The 19228-nt window shown below is 40.5% G+C and overlaps 3 protein-coding genes across 4 annotated transcripts; 1 reads left to right on the forward strand and 2 right to left on the reverse strand.

Moving 5' to 3' along the window:
- Positions 1 to 1320: 1320 nt before the first annotated feature.
- slc27a1a (solute carrier family 27 member 1a) lies at positions 1321 to 10974 on the forward strand. The gene is made up of 13 exons (XM_015031193.1): positions 1321 to 2021; positions 2342 to 2509; positions 2624 to 3018; positions 6000 to 6167; positions 8062 to 8131; positions 8261 to 8352; positions 8442 to 8551; positions 8645 to 8854; positions 8939 to 9065; positions 9166 to 9303; positions 9425 to 9589; positions 9675 to 9821; positions 9924 to 10974. The coding sequence occupies exons 2-13, from the start codon at positions 2343 to 2345 to the stop codon at positions 10079 to 10081; spliced, it is 1947 nt and encodes a 648-aa protein (XP_014886679.1). The 5' UTR covers positions 1321 to 2021; position 2342; the 3' UTR covers positions 10082 to 10974.
- On the reverse strand, positions 10678 to 14799 carry trim35-13 (tripartite motif containing 35-13). 2 transcript variants are annotated; one of them, XM_015031196.1, is made up of 6 exons: positions 14377 to 14799; positions 12288 to 12383; positions 11988 to 12218; positions 11866 to 11888; positions 11666 to 11784; positions 10678 to 11587 (listed from the first exon to the last, which is right to left on the reverse strand). In XM_015031196.1, exons 1-6 carry the CDS (start codon positions 14713 to 14715, stop codon positions 11049 to 11051), a joined length of 1347 nt encoding a protein of 448 aa, XP_014886682.1. In that variant the 5' UTR covers positions 14716 to 14799; the 3' UTR covers positions 10678 to 11048. The 2 variants fall into 2 exon arrangements, with proteins under 2 accessions (XP_014886682.1, XP_014886680.1); XM_015031194.1 differs by lacking the exon at positions 14377 to 14799 and adding an exon at positions 13162 to 14296.
- A 1294-nt stretch (positions 14800 to 16093) lies between these two features.
- Positions 16094 to 19200, reverse strand: vac14 (vac14 homolog (S. cerevisiae)). Its single transcript, XM_015031203.1, has one exon. It carries the CDS (start codon positions 19053 to 19055, stop codon positions 16683 to 16685), a length of 2373 nt encoding a protein of 790 aa, XP_014886689.1. The 5' UTR covers positions 19056 to 19200; the 3' UTR covers positions 16094 to 16682.
- Between the last annotated feature and the right edge of the window lie 28 nt (positions 19201 to 19228).

The following is a 19228-nucleotide window of genomic DNA, read 5'->3' on the forward strand; positions in this document are numbered from 1 at the left end:
ATGTTACACACACACACACACACACACACACATATATATATATATATATATATATATATATATATATATATATATACTTTAGTTGTAGCACAATTACATAACAGCTTTATTCTGGAAAATAGCTCAAAAACACATTTTGAGAACGATATTTAAACTGTTCTTTTAACTTAAACTGAATTAAACACCATAACCTCATCTGCCAGTAACCACATTATTTTTTTCCGGCGTAACCACAGCCACCTGTCAGCTAACCTCAGTGGAAGAACTCTGTTTTTATGCCACTAGCAACAAGAAGCAACACTGACACATTCTGATTTTCAAAAACCTCTGAATGTTTTTAATAGAAACAGGATTAAAGAACAGTGATCTAAGATTTAATCTCCTCTGTAAAAGTCCCAACAATGTTATGTCTACATATTGAGGCTGTCCTGTTATTTGCTCTGTGTTAATCTGAAAGCCAAATTGTGTATAGTAAAGTGCTCTAATTACAAACTGTAATTATTTTATTATTAAACAGGCTGTTATTTTAATTAACTATCCACTTACATTGCAAACACTATCAAGAGAAAACTGCTTCAGAAAATTTGTTCTGAACAGTTAAAAAAAAAACTTTTAACGCAACCAGACATCATCATAAATAATAAACTGATTTAAAAAATATTAACATTTAATTTTAAGGATTTACACTGGCAAAGCCCGTGGACTGACCAGCATAAACATTCTCCCTTCCTGTTTTAAATACTCTGTATCACACCCAAATAGTCATTCAGGAAACTACAAAGAACTGACAGTGCAGTCAGAAGGTTGTATACGGCATTATTATTCACAAGGTAAAGTACAGGACTCTAAATGCAATCCTCCAGAGGTGAAAATTATCCTGAGATATCTCATACAAGAAGGTAATACATATTGAGAAAATCAAGCCACAATGATTAGTTTTTTCAGGGTGTCCTTCTCAAAATTCATCATATCTCTACCTCTAATGTTTTGACTTATTGAATCTTGAAACTTTCTTAAAAATACCCTGTATCCTTCAATGACTGTAGTAATCAATAGTAATAGATGTAATAGTCAAAATGTAATAGGCTGCAGTAATGAGTGACACTTTGTGTTTGTTTTTCAGCTTTGATCCTTTTTCCTTTCCAAACACAAGGATCCTGCAAAGAAGGGTTTAGTTTGGATAATGGAGAGTGTGTTGGTATGTAATAAAAAGTAACTTTCTTTAAAAACACATATATGCAACACATGTACAGCTCTNGTTTTTATTTATTTGGTTTGGCTTTCTGCCTGCATTCAATTTTTTTTTTTTTTTTTTTTTGTAAGTTAATATATAAATGTTATTGTTATTTTTCAGCATAGCTTAACAGTTCATAGTTTGCATACCAAGGGCCTGCGCAGCGTGGAGTGAATAAGTGATGGGAGACAATCCAAGCGACATTTCACAACATTTTAGTTAGTAGTCTGGACCGGTGTCCTCATGATTTGTCCTACATTCAGCAGCAGCCTCCTGCAAATCTGGTGGTCGGAGCAGATTTTGTCCAATCAGAACAGAGAATTGTTTGACAGGCTCCGGATTTAGCCAATTGGTGAGCTGCTCCACAAAACTCACACCCCCCTAGTGGGCGGAGCTTAAATGGCAGCAGCTCTCTCCAATATGGAGTACAGAAAATAGCCTGATTCACTCCACATCTTATACTTTTCTCTTGGGTCTTTATTATCTCAGGGTTTATTATTATTTATAGCTTATTAGCAGATGCCAGCCCGCTATAATCTCTTACCCGTATTTTGAGCTGTAGCTTGAACTTAGCAAACTCCTCAGTACTTGACAGCTGCCGCGCTAACAACGATAAACCGCTACAAACACTTCAAAACTCCTGATTTCCACCAAAACACAGCGCTGTGAACTGTTTTCAGCGCTCTCAACGGCGAGAGCACAAAGTCTGAAAGCTTCCGTCAGAGCAACAAAGTGAGCCGAGCTACTGGGTGAAAGGTGACGTTGCGGCAGAATATTTGACTCATAGGTAAGTTGTGTACCAATTTGAAGTTGTTTCCGATGAGTGCTTGTGTTATCTGGCGTGGCTCCAGGTATCTGTTGCCACTTAAGTACAACTTGGATACTTCTGTTGTTGTAACTATAGTGTTAATCCAAAACATGCCCTTACATTTAGTTAGCTATTTTTTTTGTCTAATAATAAGTAAAACAAAGTTTTCTGGGTGTATTTGTCTGTACCAGCCTGCGCTGCAGTACTTCAGCCCTTTAAGAGGAACCCATGTAGGCTTCAGTTTAAGCCACGTATTGTGTAAATCCCATCTTTTTTTTTTTCTTTCTCTCCGTGACAAGAATGCACAATGCAGCGAGTGTGTCAGCCTCTCTGGGTTCTTTGGGACTGCTGCGTCTGGTTGGGGTGTCCTGGTCCTGGAGTCTGGCAGCAGGCCTAGGGGTATATCTGGGCACCAAAAGCTGGAAATACTTCTACATTGCAGCACGTACTGCAAAGAGAGACCTCAAGTAAGTTAAATGCGTCCAAATTAAGGTGTGATGTCTCTGGAAGTGGATCTAATTTTTTTTTTTTTTGCACTCAAATATTCCCTCTTCTTCTTCTTCTTCTCTCATTCGAATCAGTGGCCTCTATGTGCTGCTGAGAGTGAAGCTGGCCTTGTGGCGCTACATGCGCAATGGAAGCAATATTCTTTGCATCTTCGCCCAGACCGTGAAACAACACCCAAATAAACCGGCACTGATCTATGAAGCCACAGGGGAAACATGGACCTTCACCCAGCTGGATGAGATCTCTAATGCTGTAGCTCATTGGGCAAGAGGTCAAGGATGGGTCTCTGGGGATGTGGTGGCCCTCTTCTTGGAAAGCAGGCCGTTACATGTGGCGCTGTGGCTCGGCTTGGCAAAAGTTGGGGTAGAAGCTGCTCTTATTAACTTCAGCCTCCGCTGTGATCCTCTTCTGCACTGCATTGGGGTGTCAGAGTCACGGGCCATAGTGTTCGGAGCCGAGCTGGCAGATGGTGAGTATGATTAATCTCACCATCTGTATAATCTGTATTACTCTGAAGAATGTCATAAACCTCCAATAGCACATTTCTTGAAGTAGGTGTGATATCAACAGTTTTCAAAAGAGTACTACGCCTGAATAGTTAATTTTCTTTCAAATAGCTACAAAAACAAAGCTTAAATGTTAAAAGAATCATTTTAAAGAATATGATGTTTCTCTCTCAACCTATGTTAAAAACCTGTTAAAAGCTGGGACTCCCAAAAAAAAGAAAAATTCTTTGATATTATTGCCTGGTTGTTTTCCATATGTTAAAACAAAATTTTGATAAATTATCTGTAGTTTTCGCAGGTCAATAAAACAATTATATTTTTATTTCTGGAATAAAAAGTGACATTAACAATGATAACGGTTGATTTCAAAATTCATTAAGACAAACTGTGCTTGTTGCCTGTTGGGCAGTGTGTGCGGAGACATTTCTATAAAAGAGGGAATAGTTTTAAACCTAAACTTGATGGACATCATTTTATTCTTGTATTCAAATGTATACACTTAAACAACTGTGCACAGGTTATATCAGTATGTTTCTGGTATTTTTACTTGTTTACTTGTGCTTCCTGGTGTTTTGCAATGTTCAAGGTCAATACATACTCTGCACGAACAGAGAAATTAGTTATTTTGTTCAAATTCTGCAAGAACAAAGGTTTTGCCAGCAAGGACATTTCATACTTTACAAGAACGATGCAATTTCATTCTTACAACTCTGAGAGAGACGACACCTTTCTCTACACTTGTAGAAAATGGATTGTCCTTTATGTGAATGGTGTTAAAATAGTAACTTTTGAAAGTAAAGATCATTAGTTATTCATGTTTATTTTAATTGGTTCTTTCAGCTTTTATAAAAGATTCTATTGTAGAAACTGGATTGTTAACTTAAGCTGTATTGTGGTAATTATTGTTCAGCCTAAGGGTGATATTGGCTACAGGTTGAAATTACGTAATAAAACGGATCAGAAAACATTCTGCCTTGAAATAAAACCAGTTTACCCATGTAATTCTTTACCAGTAAGATTGTAGTTTAATGCTGTGATTAAAAACTATTTTAGGGTTTGATTAAAGGTAGATTTTTTTGTGGACCTCATGTATGAAATTAGTAGTTTTTGTTGTGCATGTGAAAAAAAATACTCCCCTCCATGTAATTCAAACATAGTGTTAATTCTTAACCCTCAACAATGAGTCCTGAGTATGTTGTTTATAATAAATGCACAGCAAATTAAGCTGTACACGAGGGGATGCAGAGTAATCACTTAAATGTGTATTTTCCAAATGATTGCATCAAAAGAAGAACACACAGGCTCACTGATGGTTGCCACATATACACTGGGTGGTTGCATATTTTATTTTATACAGTTAGCTTTTAAAACCTGTAGGGTGATTATTTTGTATACAGTTAGAATGTAAAACCTGAAGTATGAAGATTACTTGTGTTCTAGCATGTCTGAACCTGCGGTGCGTGTTCACATTGCCTTGAGAATTCCATTTATGCATCCTTAAGTTAGATTGCATGCCTTTTTGTTTGCTCTGCAAAATTTCCATCTTTGTTTTAATTGAGCTGTAGAAAAACAACCACTGGAAGCCGATTTGGGGCAGTTTCTGACTTGAACTAAAAATTAACCCTACAGTGCCTCGCTTGCTTCCTATGCAGAGGTTTTGTCTATTATTCTAAGTTTTTAACATACCATGTTTTACAAAACATGGCCTACCTGGATTTCACACATTATTTGTATAATTTATGATGGATTTTTATGGTAATATGTTTATTATATTATTATTCATACTTATGTAAGCCTGAAAAAAAACATATAATCACCAAAAGTGTTTCTAAGAATGATTTTTTTTTTTTTTTTTTTAGTTTGCAAAATATATTAATCTAGTAACTGAACAGTCCTGACAACATGGCAGTGTTTGTTTGTTTGATTTACTTGGTTATATCTTATAATGCTTAATTCTCTCCAGGGTCTTCATCAGATTCAATGTCAGGGCTGCCAGTCAATAGATGCAGATGTCTCTACCATTTGGTCTTTGGCACCTTTATCATACACTTTCCTCAGGCTTAGGTTGAACATAGATCCCATGATGCCACACAGTTGATCTGCACAGCACCTCTGGAGTCAGTGCTACCCAGACCTGCAGCCTTGATCTTTTGCAGCTTGTTTGTCACCTGAAGTGTGGAAACAAGTTGGAGGTGGTGGAGAGGGGCTGTGGGAGGGTGGGTGATGTCTAAAAGCTGAAAAGTGTGAAGTCCTGAGAATAGAAACAGACAGTTGTCACAGAGGGTGGAGGTGACAGCTCAGGGACTGGTGGTTGACTGACCAAACTTGTTAAAAAACTGGTTCCGGTCGTTCACCCACCCTTTGCCTCATACGGCCTGGGGCCTTGGTTTGTGGCCAATGTCATCATTTATCATTTTAAGAAGCACAATTGTGGGTTGCCTTAAATGTGGGCCTGTTTTCTCATATCCTGCAGAGGAAAGAGGGGCTGTTACACTGAAGCTTGCATCAGCACGTTTCCTCCTGGTTAGCACTGGTTTTGGTTCCCTTTTCAAAGAGTTATACATTAATGAATGTTATCATTGTGTCAACAGTTGGACAATATTCACTATCTAAAACCGAACAAGCTGATGAACTTTAAAATGACAAACACCTCTCATATAGTTGTTATATGGAAACTATTTCTAAAACGGTTGGGCAGCCATCTTGGAATCTTAAATAAAACTTGCACAGGGCATCTGTAATTCTTGAATCCTCCACTAGAGGACAGAAGACAAGTACATCATTTAAAAGAGCAGGGGTTTTTTTTAAGGAGTGAATGAACTTTGTTACAGAGATCTCTGAAATGTGTATCAACTATGATTCATATAGCATAAGATTTACTGCATGTTCTCATACAGTTGAGATATTCTCTGTTGACTTCTCGTATCTTTTCCTTTATGATCAGCCATGTTGGAGATCAATTCCTCCATCAGCCAGTCCGTGGTGCGCTTTTGTACAGGGGACCTCAGCGCAGAACGTCTGACAGCTCTGAATGCTCAACCTCTGGACCCAATTTTGGCCACTGCATCAAGACACCCACCTTCACCTTGTGTTCCCCCGAAAGGCATGAATGGTTAGTAGGGATCAACCCAAGTTATTTCTGTTTTTATGGCAAACATTACCAATTGCTCTAACGTAAAACATCTTCTCAGTAAACCATCCATAGCTTGGTGACAAAATCATAACATTCTTTATGGTTAATCAATTAGCTCTTCTCCAGTGGAGTCATGTTGGTAACATGAAGATTTCACAGTTTGACTAACTGAACCAATTTTCTCACTGTCTGATATTAAATCAGAGAAAATGTTCCTGTTTTTAAATCGGGTAGAATTACTAACATTTCTAGATGCTAGAATAACAGGAGAGAAATTTCTGCACAATTAGATTTTTGTCTAGATTAGAGTAGATTTTTGAATTACATCATTTGAGTCAAACTTTCTTTTGTAGCCTTTCATCCAGTGCATTGGTGAAATTTTATCCCATTTCTCTAGGCAGACGTGGTGTAACTTGGAAGGGTTACCTGCAGTACTCACTGCGTTTGCATCTGAGATCTAGGGATTTGATTGGACATGTGAAAACATTGGTATTGTGCAAAATCTCTTGCCAGCATCTTTTGCTTTTGATCTCAGGTTGAGGCCCTCATTTTACACCAGAACACATTAATCTCTGAGATGCTAAAGCTGTGTGCTGTCTGCATCTGCACTTGTATTATGTCTGATTACATAAGCGACCGAATATCTGCAGCTTTCTTCTTTCACCCATGTGACCTCCTTCCGTATGACTGAAGCTTCTGAGTGGCAAAACTGTCTGAGTTCACTTTTAAATAAACTCATGAAATAAAAGGATTTTTTAAATCTTCTGTGCAATTGGTGCTGTTCATATATAATTTTTTTTCTGCAAACAAAATAAAAAGAAAGATTCCAAACAGAAAACCCTTGCAACACTATAGTAGACAAGTCTATACATTGAGAGGTGAGAGGTTGTCCTAAGCAGCTTTTAGCCATTTATAGAAAGGACTTTCTGCACTGCATGCAGAGCGAGAGTAAAATAAGATGTGTAGATCTCCTTTGGGTCATGCCTTATTGGTTTGAGCTGTGAAAATTTGAGTCTTCTAACGGACCAATTATATTTCCATCTGATCAAATCTACTCTGTTGACTTGTTTTTTCTTATTTTAGATATGAGTTTGCAGCATTTATTCAATGTCAATGAAACAAATTAATTATTTTGGTTGCAAAATTAGCGTTGATCTCCTACTTCTGCCGGATGACATTGGAATATTGTTTCAGTTCAGATTTTGCGTATGCAGTTTTGAAAGTTGAGACCTGAGCCGCTGTTTGTACTTTTCACATATGATTTAATCCAAAAATCTGAACATGAGCTTCTCTGAGGTAGCCAATTAGGGGGCACTATATTTAGTGTTTTCAAGCCCAGCAAAATGAGAACATCTAGTTCAGATTTAAATTTTGCAGAGCAATAATTTCACACAGCATGACCCCAGCATCACTGTCAGATCCCATAGTTAGTCATTTCAAACTAATAATAATGTATTTTAATAAACAGTAGAGAACTATGCATTCAAATGGTGAATTTAAATTTGATTAAACTGTTATGAACAAAAAGCACAGTGGATATCTAATTTTCACTCTCTTCTTTGATGTTAAATTTAAATGACTTAGAACACCAGCATGCAAGTGTATTCTGTTGTTTTCTTTAGTTTTTATTATGGATTAAATTGGAGAAATGAGCACGGAGAGACCAAAAGAAAAAGAAAAAACAAATGCAAGGAAATAATGTTCTCTTAAGTCCATGTTTGAAAAACCTGTTTCTTTTGTGTTTGTTTTACAGTCAAATGCCGAGATTTAATTTCCCTCGGACATTAAATCAATTATATTGATGTTGAAAATAGAAATAAGTGTCATAAATTGGGTTGAAATAATATCTCCAATGTTGCATTATCTTCTCCAGACCGCCTGTTTTATATTTACACCTCTGGAACCACAGGACTTCCCAAAGCTGCCATTGTGGTCCACAGTCGGTATGTTTTAACAACCTACTACTCGCCACAAACCCTTGCTGTTAAGAGGTTGTTTTTTTTTACTGTTCCTGTACTGTGAATGAGAACATCTGAAAATCCATTTTGCCTACATTTATTTTTCTACAACAGCTACTACAGAATAGCCGCCTTTGGGTACTTTGCCTTCCGCATGCGTCCTGATGATGTCATCTATGACTGCCTGCCCCTGTATCACTCTGCAGGTAAGTGATTCTCACCTTATGCATTTAATTAATCCACATTCACATCAATTGTTGAGTTTTGTTACTTAAAGACGTTCCGTCTGTGTCAGGTAACATCATCGGCGTTGGTCAGTGTCTCATCCATGGTCTCACTGTGGTAGTGAAAAGGAAATTCTCTGCCAGTCGCTTCTGGGAAGATTGCATTAAGTACAACTGCACCGTAAGAGCTCCAGTTTGAGCAACATTCAAACGTACCACATTTTAATGAGTAATTAACTTAAATAAGAGAACCTTTGATGACTTCGCTTCGCAGGTGGTACAGTATATTGGGGAAATCTGCCGGTACCTCCTGTCGCAGCCGGTCCGGCCATCCGAGAAGGGCCACAGAGTTCGCCTGGCAGTGGGGAATGGACTGCGCCCCAGTGTGTGGGAAGCCTTCACAGAGCGATTTGGGGTGGGACAGATCGGGGAGTTTTATGGAGCAACTGAGTGCAACTGCAGCATTGCCAACATGGATGGCAAGGTTGGCATTCACTATGTTGTCTGTTTCCGCACAAAATTTGAATTGGATATGGGTTGGATACTTTAGCTGAGTATGTTGTGCCAGGTGGGAGCCTGCGGATTTAACAGTCGCATTCTGCCCTACGTGTACCCCATCCGGCTGGTGAAGGTCAATGAGGAAACCATGGAGCTTATTCGGGACAGCCGTGGTCTCTGTGTCCCTTGCAGCCCTGGTAATAAACTGCTTTAATGCTATCGCAAGTTTGTCCAATACAGTTTGAGTCTTTTGTTCTGTACTGAATGTACACCATTAAAATCCTCCATGCTTTACAGGGGAACCAGGGCTTCTGGTAGGTCGTATAAACCAGAAGGACCCACTACGGCGCTTTGATGGCTACGCCAACCAGGATGCTACAAAGAAGAAGATTGTTCAAAATGTCTTCAGGAAAAATGATTCTGCCTATTTATCAGGTTATCACAAAACTTCTGTTTTTTTTTTTTGTCAGCGCACAGTGTGATGTGACCAGTTGGCTATTCACAAACATTATGTCGTGTTTTTAGTTGCAGCTAATTAGCTTTTCGCTTACTCCAGGAGACGTACTGGTGATGGATGAACTGGGCTACATGTATTTCCGTGACCGGAGTGGGGACACCTTCCGCTGGCGAGGGGAAAATGTCTCCACCACTGAGGTGGAGGGCATACTCAGCAATGTTCTGGATCAAACCGACGTGGCCGTGTACGGTGTAGCAGTGCCAGGTGAACTGCAGGATCTTTTTGTATTGCAACCACTTCCTGGTCTTTCCCCATTAGTCTTATTGCTGTCACTGTAATTTTGCGTCAGGTGTGGAAGGTAAAGCAGGCATGGCTGCCATCGCAGATGCTACAGGGAAGTTTGACTGTGACAGTTTTTTGCAGAAGATTCAGCGATCACTTCCTACTTATGCCCGCCCAGTGTTCCTGCGAATCTCCCCGCAGGTAGACACCACAGGTAAAATAACCCAGCATTTTCTCTCCCTAAATAAAATGATAATAATGATCGCTGGCAATTCCTTGTTAATGAAATATTATATATCCAAACATGCATGTACAGGTACATTTAAAATCCAAAAGACCAGACTCCAGAGGGAGGGATTTGACCCACGGCTGACAACTGACCAGATCTACTTTTTGAACGGTCGAGCTGCCCGTTACATTCCAGTGGACGAGGAGCTTTACAACTCCATAGTGGAGGGAAGAATGTCTCTATGACGTGTGTGTGCGGCCATAGCAGTGCTGTCCAAGTGCCTCGGTCAGACAGGTTAATCAGGTGCCAGAGGGAAACGCATTGGGGAATGCATGCAGCAGTGTCTGGATCATTCAGTTTTGGTGCAACACAGTTTTGGCTGTTCAGCTTTCAGGAAACGGAGTTAAGAGGACTATTTACATCGAGTACTGTTACACATGAGTTTAAACACTGTATAAGTAACACACTATGACGTAATGTGGGGGTATTTGTTCTTTAATAGTTCCTTTTTAATTACAAAATGAGCATTTTGAATCGCCTTTGAGCAGCGTCGTACCTACAATAGATTTCTTTCTCAGCTAATTTGAAGGACGATCCATGTTACATTAATAGTGTTAGAATATAACTTGTAGTATTAAGTGAAACTTTGTTATGGGGTATTTACCCATCTAGGAAATGCTAAATGCTGCTAGGTTTTACTGTGTAGGTTTACCTGTGTTACTCTGGCTTGTTTTAATGAGGTTGGAAAAACCTGATTTTTACATGCAGTATGAATGCCTACAAGTTCAAAACCGTACTAACCTTAACATAACCACAACATCTATCGTGATTTTTTTTTTTAAATGCAATGAATTACTAAATCTGCTTGTCAGATGTGTACCTCTGAACAACACTGTTGAACCACCGAACGACAGATTTTTATTATATAATGTGCCTTTTATTAAACTTTAGATCTGTTTCACATTTCATGCTTTTAACGAAAAGGATTTAAAATAAATTGTCAGCAGAGAAGCTAAGTCGCACATTTCTGACTGTTTTTATGTAACAACTTTGTGTGATATTACATAGGTGTTAAGGTTTGTGAAGTGCAACCCCAAATTCTTTGTTTTGCTGTAACGCTATTAAACTATTTCAAAGCGTTTGCTTTGTTCAATTTAATCTGTTTCCAATTTATTTTGTAACCATATTTGCAAAAAAAAGAGAAGAGAATCTTTACAGCTCCGTTGACAAAGTTATCCTTTCCGGTAGAATTTTCAGTGGATGCTCTTTACAAGCGGTACAAAAATACGGAAAGGCTTTTGGTGTGATGATATTTGTGAAAGTGTAGAGGGGCGTTCTCTCCTTCGGGTCGTAAAATGTCACCTTTCCTCTATCCATGTCCAAAACCATTCTTATCACGTCTGGCTTCTTAGACATGTTGAGTGGCTCCCAGGGCGCGGTGCAGGCTTTGTGCTCTCCGTTCCGATATCTTATAGTCCAGAATCCCTCTGCAGGTGTCAGCACGTGTTTGCCCTTCCTGTTGATCGACTCGCTGGCTATTCCTAAAACCCAGTAGGTGTTGTTGTTCACCTCCACGTCCCAGCTGTGGCGTCCAGTGAAGTAGCCTTCGGCAGCGAGCAGCTCTGCGCTGATATCGAAGCGCTCCGGGTTGTCCGGAAGCTTGAAAATCTGGGTAGAGTTCTGCACAACTGTGAGATCCTCGGAGAGGATGAAACAGCTTGCTGCGGTATTGGGATCCAGAATCACTGGAGCTTGAATGAAAAAGTAGAGTTACTGATGTAATGAGTAAAGCCTGTTGAATTTGCTGCAATATTCTGCATTATACTTACTATATTTGACAATTTTTTTCATCTTCTCCCACACTTTATATTTTAGAGAGCCCAAGTGCTTGGCCACATCAATAAGGGCTCCAGACAACATGTGTGGATCAGGAGACTTTTTCCAGGTTCTGAAAAGAGATTGCAAAAGTAAGCGTTTGAGAGTTCTTTCTGTAAAACAAGTTTAACGATGCATACTTTTAAAAACATACCTTTTGATTGTCTCCTTGTAATTCTGAGGAAAAAAGTGCAATATAAAAATAAGTTTCTGGTTGATATGCACAAGAATGCACATTCAGTTCTGCTTGGAATGGGCTTGATATAAATGTCTGACCTTCAGAAATGGGATATCTTGACTATTCATTTCCTGTTCCGCTGTTCTGATAATGTTAGAGAGCGATGTTACTTCATTGCTCATCTCCTCAATCTTTTCATTGATCATGAGATTCTTCTGATCCTCCTCGGCCTTTAACTCCGAAAGTCTAGCGGCCTCCTGCTCCTTAAGAAACTTGTGAAGAGCCTCGAATTCCTCTTTGATCTGTGCTTCAGTGTGTTTAGCTTGGTTCTGCAAGGGGACGTGTTCAGTTGGTTATTTCGAACATCCTCTGGAAGCATCCCTGAAAACTGACCATACCTTCACGTGTTCAGCCATTTCCTCACATGCTACGGTCGCATTCTTGTACAGCTGTAGCTTCTCTTTCAAGGGCAGAAGAGCGCTCTTCAGCTCCTCCTGAAATGTCAGTGACAGGGCATCAACTCTTTTACAAGGTCAGTCTGGCAGGTGGCCAAGCTGTCAGCACTGTGTGTGGCTTTCAGCTGCCACATACCTTTCCATAGCACCATTCCATCTAAATGGAAAGCTTAACAATACAGTAGCATCAAAGACAAAGAACTATGGAAGATCCATTGAACGGGTCACGTCAGCAAAGCTGAGGTCACGCACAGACTAAAGATATTTAACAGTATTTTAAAAAAAAATGTATTTAGTGTGTTGGACGTTTAGTTGCCTTCAGGGAAAAAGGCAAGGACAGGATATGAATGAATGTAGCGTCACTAAAACCTTGTGGGAGTCGAGTTTCAAACCCTCCTGGACCTGAATAGCAACAGGATACCAAATATATAATTCTATTATTAGAATAGGAATATACTCTGTTATAGGAATATCAGGAATACAAAACAAAAGTTGGAAAACCAACAATGTGCAACACATTTTCCCAGCAATTTAGTCTTCACTGAATAAAATTAAAACTGTAAAATATTTAAAGTTTATTAATTTATTCATGGTGGCTAAAAACCATGTGCATTTTCCTACAATATGTCTTGGCTGCATTTAATATTCAAATACTAAGCAACAAGGATTTTGCCATTTATCTAAGCTGCAATAAGGGCCATCAAAAGTAACTGGTTAATAGGTTATACTTAGACTCAACACGTTATGTGAAGGATGTGCTGCTGTCTGCTCTTGTGAAGCAATGCTTTGACCAGCCTTGTGACATTAATATGCCTACCTTACAGTCATGGGCGCCTTCTGCAATGGGATAGAGTCTGTGCCCCTTGTGTGCAGCTGCTTTGCCACAAAGGCCACAGATTGGTTCCAGATCCTCCAAGCAGAAGAGTGTGAGGTTTTCCCCGTGCTCTTTACAAGTTTTTGGGTCACTCCTGCTCCTGTCGTCTTTGAAGGACTCACAGGCCCTCTCTAGCACAGTGTTTACCACAGTTTGATCCATTGAAGAGCGACGCCAGCACAGGGGGCAGCAGTGCGAGTCCTTGCGGTCTTGTGTGTCCCAGTTGCCTTGCAAACAGGCCTTGCAAAATCTGTGTCTGCAGGTGAGGACCACTGGCTTACACAGAATATGTCCACAAATTGGACAGGAAAGGTCATCCTCAGAACGAGCATGTCTGGTGGCCATTCTTTCCCACAGCGCTCTGATTGTAAAGCAGGCTCTAATGCCCCTCCCACATCAAGCTGCCTCATCTTAACCTCAGAAATAACTGTTAATACTTCAGATCTCAAATACATGTCCAGTGTAATGCTACACGGAGCACTGCCCTTTCTCAAATAAACACCTCGCTAAAGTAAAAACCCTTCTCTTTACATTTAAAGTATTGAATCAACTGATAACCAGAGAAATAAAAAAATATATATAGTCCTGGAATATTTGCCCTCACTATAGTTCTTGAATTGCTTTAATGCTATGTTGACCCTTTTGTTATTTAGAAAGCGGTTAAGTGGTTGTAATGAAAGAAGCAAAACAATCAAATCTAGAGTATGGAGGAGGATATAAATAGCAAAGAGAAGCTGTATCTGGAAGATTTTATTCCTGACCTTTTGAATTTGGGATATTCTACTGAGTTGTGGATGGGGTATTGATTTAAACTACCACAAGTTTAATATGTGACAACCTTAATTAATTAAAAGGCAAAGGACACACAGCAACATAGTCATCCTAAAGTTTAATTTGTTAATCTCAAAAGCATTTAACAGCAGCCTGACCTTCTGTGCCTTGTAACCCAGTATTTGGTTGGCCAAATTAGCTTACTGGAATGCTGCACAAAAATAGGTTGAGCCGATGGTGCGAAAGCCCAGGGAACACACTCTTGCATTAGGAAAACACTATTAAGATGTTTTCAGCCAAACAATTCAGCCTGAGATACCTGACTGAGAATATTTAGTTATGTGTAAATCTAAAAGTAACGCTTTAAAGAAAAAAAGATTCACCTACCTCATGGTTCCTGAAGGCCTCCCTTATGGGAAACACTCTATGGTTCATATGCTGGCCAGATCTGCTGCAAACACAACAGACTGGCTCCAAATCAGCAGCACAGAACAGAAGCATCCTCTCACCGTGTGTCTTGCACGATTTATATGGAAGTCCAAGGTAATCTTTAAAGCAGAGGGGGCAGTCTTTTACACAAAGCTGTGTCCAGAACTGTTCCAAACAAAAATTACAAAAACTACTACCACAGCCAATGCAGCTCAGAACCACAGGAGCCAGGAAGGTTTCTCCACACACCGCGCAGCAAGACTCATCCACAACCCGACAAGCCTCGTCAGCCTCCATCTGTGAAGGTCGGTGCAGCAGTCATGGATCTCTAATAAAGCAGGAAGATCTATTTTCTTTTTAGCTTGTACTTCAGTGTTCAATTTAGTCTTGCTCCAGAGAAGAGGGGGAGAGTGAGTCAACCACTCTGGTTTCACTATAAATTACCATTGGCATGTAAGGAAATATTTTAGCGGCAAATCTACCATCGGCTCAGAACAAGTTGGAAAAATGACAAAGTGACATCTACATTTGTTTGTTTTGATAGAAAATTAAACTTCAAATGAACAATTTTGTAGTTTTAAACTAGCTAAAAACTATTTTTATGACTACACAGTGTATTTTATGGGTTAACTCGGTTCATAATGAAAGCGAGAGGTCACCAAGTCACTAAGCCAGGGATCAGTGGCTCTGTGGGTAGAGTAGTCGTCTTGTGATAGGAAGGTTTTAGATTTGATTCCAGCTTCCTCCTGCCACATGTCGATGTGCCCCTGGGCAAGGCACTTAACCCCAAATTGCCTACCAATCTGTGAATCGGTGTTTAAATGTGTGAGCGTTTGTGCGCGTGAATGGGTGAGTGTGACTCTAGTGTAAAGCATTTTGAGTGGTTAAAATTATTGGAAAAGCGTTATACAAGTTCAGACCATTTACTTCCTCCTTGAATACAAACTGAAAAGTTTCACTTTTTCCATCTATAAACAGTCAGCATGTTCTTTTCCATGTTTATTTTTAGTATTTTAAGTAAAACTCAAAGTTCAGAGTCACAATTTGTGGAATGAATGTGGATAATATTTTAAACATTTTATTTTCTGTTGGATTTGAAATAACCATCAGGGATTCTGCAGCATATTTGGTCTTGTGTATTTAAGGTCTGTTACATTTAATTGTGAGTAATCATTGTAAGAACAAAGTCAAGTTTTCTATATTTTGTGTAGCTTTTTTTTTCCAACAAATGAGGTTAGATCTGAATAATTTTACAAACTCGTAAAGACCAGATTATTTATGTATTAAAACATATAATTGACAGAAAGACGGAATGTTTTATCATACCTGTAAACTGCATGTACTAATGTGCAATAACCAAATAGTTGCCCAAAAAAAGGGCAGGTGCAATTCTTTATGCTGCAAAGTCAGTTCTAGAGCATGACAGCTATTTTTATCTAAAATATAATGCTATGCAATAAAAAATATCCAAAAGCAGTTTTACCTCTAAAATGTGGTTGAAATTTTTAGTTTAATGTGCAATTGTTTTCTGACATTAATGCGATAAAACGGGAGACGAATTACAGGAATTATTTTACTATAGGGAAGTGGCAACCTCGTTTTACTTCTCATAAAGAAGTTTACCGAGTTATTGTAATCACCAGAGAAGTGCAAAATATAACCACAGGAAAAAATATGTAAATCACATGGTCCACTTTATTTTCGAACAGAATGACTGCAGTGAAACATCACAAAAAACAATGGAAGATCATTACATATAAAAAAGTTGTTCAATATATAAGCAAGCAATAAAAGTAAAAGTTCTGCAATGTAAAAACGTCTAATGTGTAGCAACACACAGAGTATGCCAGTTCCCAGTCATGAACCGAGTTAAACCTCACCTGATCTGAGCCAATGATCAACATGTGATATTCCCGTTTCTGGCGGACATGATTAAGGCAACTTGAACACATGCTTAGTAGTACTTCTGCACAATAGGATACAAACACGACTAACACGCAGATTTAATGACAAGCTATTTGTTATATGTCGTTATGGAGGTTTAGTTTGGACTTTACATGGTGAGATTTATGCATTTCCAGTTTTTCTAATGTTACACATAAAGATAAGGAATGCCAAAAAAACACAGCTGATCTGACGGTGCATATCCAGTGCTTCTTCAACAAATAATTTTATATACGTTTTGGCTTTAATAATTATTATTTCTTTCAGTATATTATATCTGTATTACATGTACTCTGTCTTCAATAATCATAAATTACACGTCACATTAGCTTCCTGTCATGGTGATCGGATGCACGTGCAGAGCGCTGGTGTCGGACCTCCAGGTGTTTGCTTTGCACTCGGTCAAAATGCTGCAGCAGCTCCATGTAATCCACCTGAGTGTGAGAGGAGCGCTTGCAGGCTGCTTGTTTTTTAGAGTCCATGTACTTGGATTCGTCCACAGTTCTCATAAGCTCTGGATTGGGCACACACCTCAGGCGGTGCGAGAGCAGCTGGAAAGCCTGGCTCTGAGGCAGCAGCATCAGCAGTCCATACAACGCCTTAATCAGGTATGGGTTGTTCTCCACATCTAGGAGCTGCAGACGCAGGTAGGTAAAGATTGGGCTTTCTATGAGCTGCACCAGCTTGTCGACCTCCATCAGGAAGTCTACAGTCACTTCAAGATTGCCAAACTTCTGGATGAGATCATACGCGTGCTTGTAGTTCTGTGTGAGGAAACAAAGGGACACAGTGGCCACAGGGTTGTGGCACCAGGACCGATACAGGCAGCAGAACAAAGCACAGCTTTCCTGAGTGTGCAGGTCTTTTAGCTGGTTGCGGAGCTGGAAGAGCTCAGCAGAGGTGAGCAGGATGGTGTTGAGGGTCTGAATCATGGTAGAGGCGAATTTAAGGTCCTCCTCCTTCAGCAAGATGTCAGCCATAGAGTGGAAGATGTTCTCCGCATGAAGCAATAAGCAAAGCTGCCTGATGATGAAAGCTCCTCTGTTCTCCAGAAGCTTCCTGTCCAGACTGAAACGCTTCAGCAAATTGATCATGAACTTATAAAAGTAAGAGTTCATACTGGGAGTAGACGGGGAGGAGTCCAAGGCTTTGGAGGCTGTGGTGGGCTGCTGTCCGGGTTTGGGCCCGTCTGGCACCTTGAGCACCAGTTTGTTGTCAGCGATATCGCAAGAGGAGGCCTGGTCCGTTTGGCCGGCAGGAGAGGATGCTATCTCAGCCAACACCTCCAGATCCTTCAGGATGACTTCATCAGACTCATCAGACAGCGTTTTAAGCAGAATGGGGAACAGGTTGTCCGTGTGGCGAAACATTTTGCGTGGTGTCTTAATGTACAGGTGATAAAGCCATTTGAGGACAGCTATGCGGGTCATCATGCCAGTGGAGGAGTCATGGAGGTGGCGGTTCAACACCTGAACAATCCCGTCGAGGTCCAGAGTTACGTGAGGTCGGTCAGAACTTGCTGGAGTAAAGAAACTGATATTGCTCAAACCGACGGATTCTTGGGATGCGTTCAACATGTCATTACCGTCTCCTTCCATTTTGGGCTGGCCTTCTCCAGCAGAGGGCGATCCCATGCTCCTGCCTCTTTCTTCTTCTGTGTCTTCATCATCTTCCGGAGTCACCAGTTTCATCAGACTGTTATTACAGGCACTGGCCACTTCTTTGGTATTTTTCTTCCTGTCATCATAGGAAAGGCATGGAAGCACTGCAGTGAGAATCCCAGAAGAATAAGGGAGCACCACTCTGCCTGCGAGCTGGATGAACTCCCTCATCCAGGTCATAGCTGTCAGCTGGATCAGATCATTCGTGAGTTTGGCTTCATCGGCAACCTGACAGTGAATGACAAGAATGTTGGCCATCTCGGCAAATTTCACACTTGAGGGAGTCTTCTTAATCTCCTTCAGAAACTCCCCAAGCACCACCTCACACGTCCTGCGGATCTCCTTGCTGTTGTCACCCAGGATCTGAAAGAGTCCGTCTAGGATCTCGGGGAGATAGTCTAACAGGTGGATGTCTGGCACTGACTCCAGGACATGGATCCAAGAAATTATGAACTGCCTGGCATACTGATTATTCGAGTAGATCCTCTCCCTCAGCAGGGGGACAAATGACACCAGGTCAAAAGTGTTGCTCTCTGTAACTATGTCTTTCAATAACCTGTCCAGGAGTTCAGATCCACTTTTCACATTAGGGTCTGGATCTGCTGAAAGCTTGCTGAGACCATCAAAGAGCAGATTGAAGTGAGGCAGCACTGCCCCTCTGGCCACCTTCACTATGTTATACAGAGCCTCACAGGCATAATAGCGCAAGCGGCTGTCTGAGTCATTGAAACACGTGAGTACAGGCTCAATGAGCTCCTTCAGATACAGACCCGAGTCCTTCCCCAGGGCGATGGAGCAAGCTGCCAGTCCGATCAGACCCCCCTTGCGACTGTGGGGGTGTTGAGAGAGAGCAAACTCCGATGCCAGGATCTGGATCACATGTCTGATTTGAGTTGAGTTGTTCTGGGCCACGAATTCTCGCACCAGCTTCTCTATTTCCAGAGCCGCGACTTTCCTTTTCTCATACAGCTTATCATTGAGAGCCCTCACAATGTTGGGCGTCAGGGGCGAAAAGTCTTTCTCCGTGTTCATGCTGGCGGCTGCACTCCCGAATCCCCGTCTGCTGAAGTAGGCGAGAAAGCGGCTCGCATTTAGATTAAACTATATCAGAAAGAAAAAAATCCTACCCTCAGAGGTTTCATTCGTATCAAGGAAGCGTTTTAACCCAAAGCAGCTGACCAGTTACATCCGCCGGAAATGCGTCA

This window comes from Poecilia latipinna, unplaced genomic scaffold (assembly GCF_001443285.1).
Source record: "Poecilia latipinna isolate Pla-1442-1.1 unplaced genomic scaffold, P_latipinna-1.0 Scaffold200, whole genome shotgun sequence".
Lineage (NCBI taxonomy): Eukaryota > Metazoa > Chordata > Actinopteri > Cyprinodontiformes > Poeciliidae > Poecilia > Poecilia latipinna.